The sequence below is a fragment of the Saccostrea echinata genome, unplaced genomic scaffold (assembly GCF_033153115.1).
Source record: "Saccostrea echinata isolate AGI-Se365-2 ecotype Australia unplaced genomic scaffold, CSIRO_AGI_Sech_v1 ptg000033l, whole genome shotgun sequence".
Taxonomy (NCBI): Eukaryota; Metazoa; Mollusca; class Bivalvia; order Ostreida; family Ostreidae; genus Saccostrea; species Saccostrea echinata.
The window spans coordinates 31,083,688-31,085,000 of NW_026889782.1; the positions used below are offsets into that span (position 1 = coordinate 31,083,688).

Consider the following 1,313-nt stretch of genomic DNA (forward strand, 5'->3'; position numbering starts at 1 on the left):
TAAATTTAATTATATGAAGTGTATAAAGAAACAAAATGTTGATCTAAAACATTTAATTCTGTGTAAAAAGAGACCTATTACTGATGTAGATAATTCTAGTACAATGTTGTAATTTACAGAGTAATCTCCCTGACTTAGGAAATCAACACGGGATTCTGTTATGGAGTTAAACCATAGGATAAAGACGAAATAAATGTCTGCTGTAAATGATGTATAGATTTGTGTTACAGAAATCTGTTACAGTGACAGGTGTTAGGTATTGTAGTCACATTTCCCATGTATCATCAGACCGGGTCTGGATCAGTTATGGTAACAATCTCATCTTGACAAACACAGCAGGTGATAAACTACATCATCTGACAGGTATAGGTAGTGGTTATGGAGTACACACAGTGACAGGTGACGGTGATTTAATTTATATAGACAGTGAGTTTAACATCAACAAACTGTCTATAGATAACAAAGTAAAGTGTACATTAATAAAGTACAACACAGCACCATGGGAACCAGTGTGTGTCTACAGCTCCCCCTCCTCTGGAGACCTGCTGGTCGGGATGAGGAATACTAATACAGATACAAGCAAGTTAGTGTGGTATAAAGGGAAGTTAGTGCGGTATAACTCCACAGGACAACACATCCAGACCATACAGCATGACCGCCACACAGGTGAAGAACTGTATAGATGGCCTATATACATCACAGAGAGCAGTAATGGAGATGTTATTGTGTCTGACTTTCACAGTGATGCTGTAGTGGTGACAGATTGGGGAGGAAGACATCGCTTCTACACAGGACGCCCATCGGGATCACGACTATTACCACGTGGGATCTGTACAGACGTGCTGTCACACATCCTGGTGTGTGATTTTAAAACCCAAACAGTACAGATGATTGAGTCTAATGGTAACTTCCTGTCACAATTAAAGACGCCACCACACGGGATAGACTCACCATGGGGCCTGAGTTATGATGATAGAACATGCCTACTGTGGGTAGGGTCAGACGACGACACAGTAAACATATACAGAGTGGTAGGTGGACACTCTCTAACTGGTAAGTAACATTGTAGTTTGTTTAATTGTATCTTATATTTATAATATCAATAAAAAATAATATAACCACATTATATTATAATTAGGGATGTCATTTAAGAATAACTATAGAGAATTTTTATATATATACCTCTATACAAGAGTGATTATGAAATATTTAGTTTCATTATCAATTATTTATTGTACAGTTTTTAAATTATATAAGTAATAACGATGAATTATTTATGATTAGATAAAAAAGAAATAAAGTATTTACATATT

General features: G+C 36.0%; 1 protein-coding gene across 1 annotated transcript in view; it reads left to right on the forward strand.

Moving 5' to 3' along the window:
• Nucleotides 1–203: 203 nt before the first annotated feature.
• The window catches only part of LOC133199113 (uncharacterized), a 37,174-nt gene continuing 36,064 nt past the window's right edge, over nucleotides 204–1,313 (forward strand). The window contains exon 1 of the mRNA XM_061334989.1: nucleotides 204–1,053. Within this exon, the coding sequence (XP_061190973.1) occupies nucleotides 207–1,053 (847 nt within the window). The 5' untranslated portion in view covers nucleotides 204–206. The remainder of the gene's footprint in view (nucleotides 1,054–1,313) is intronic.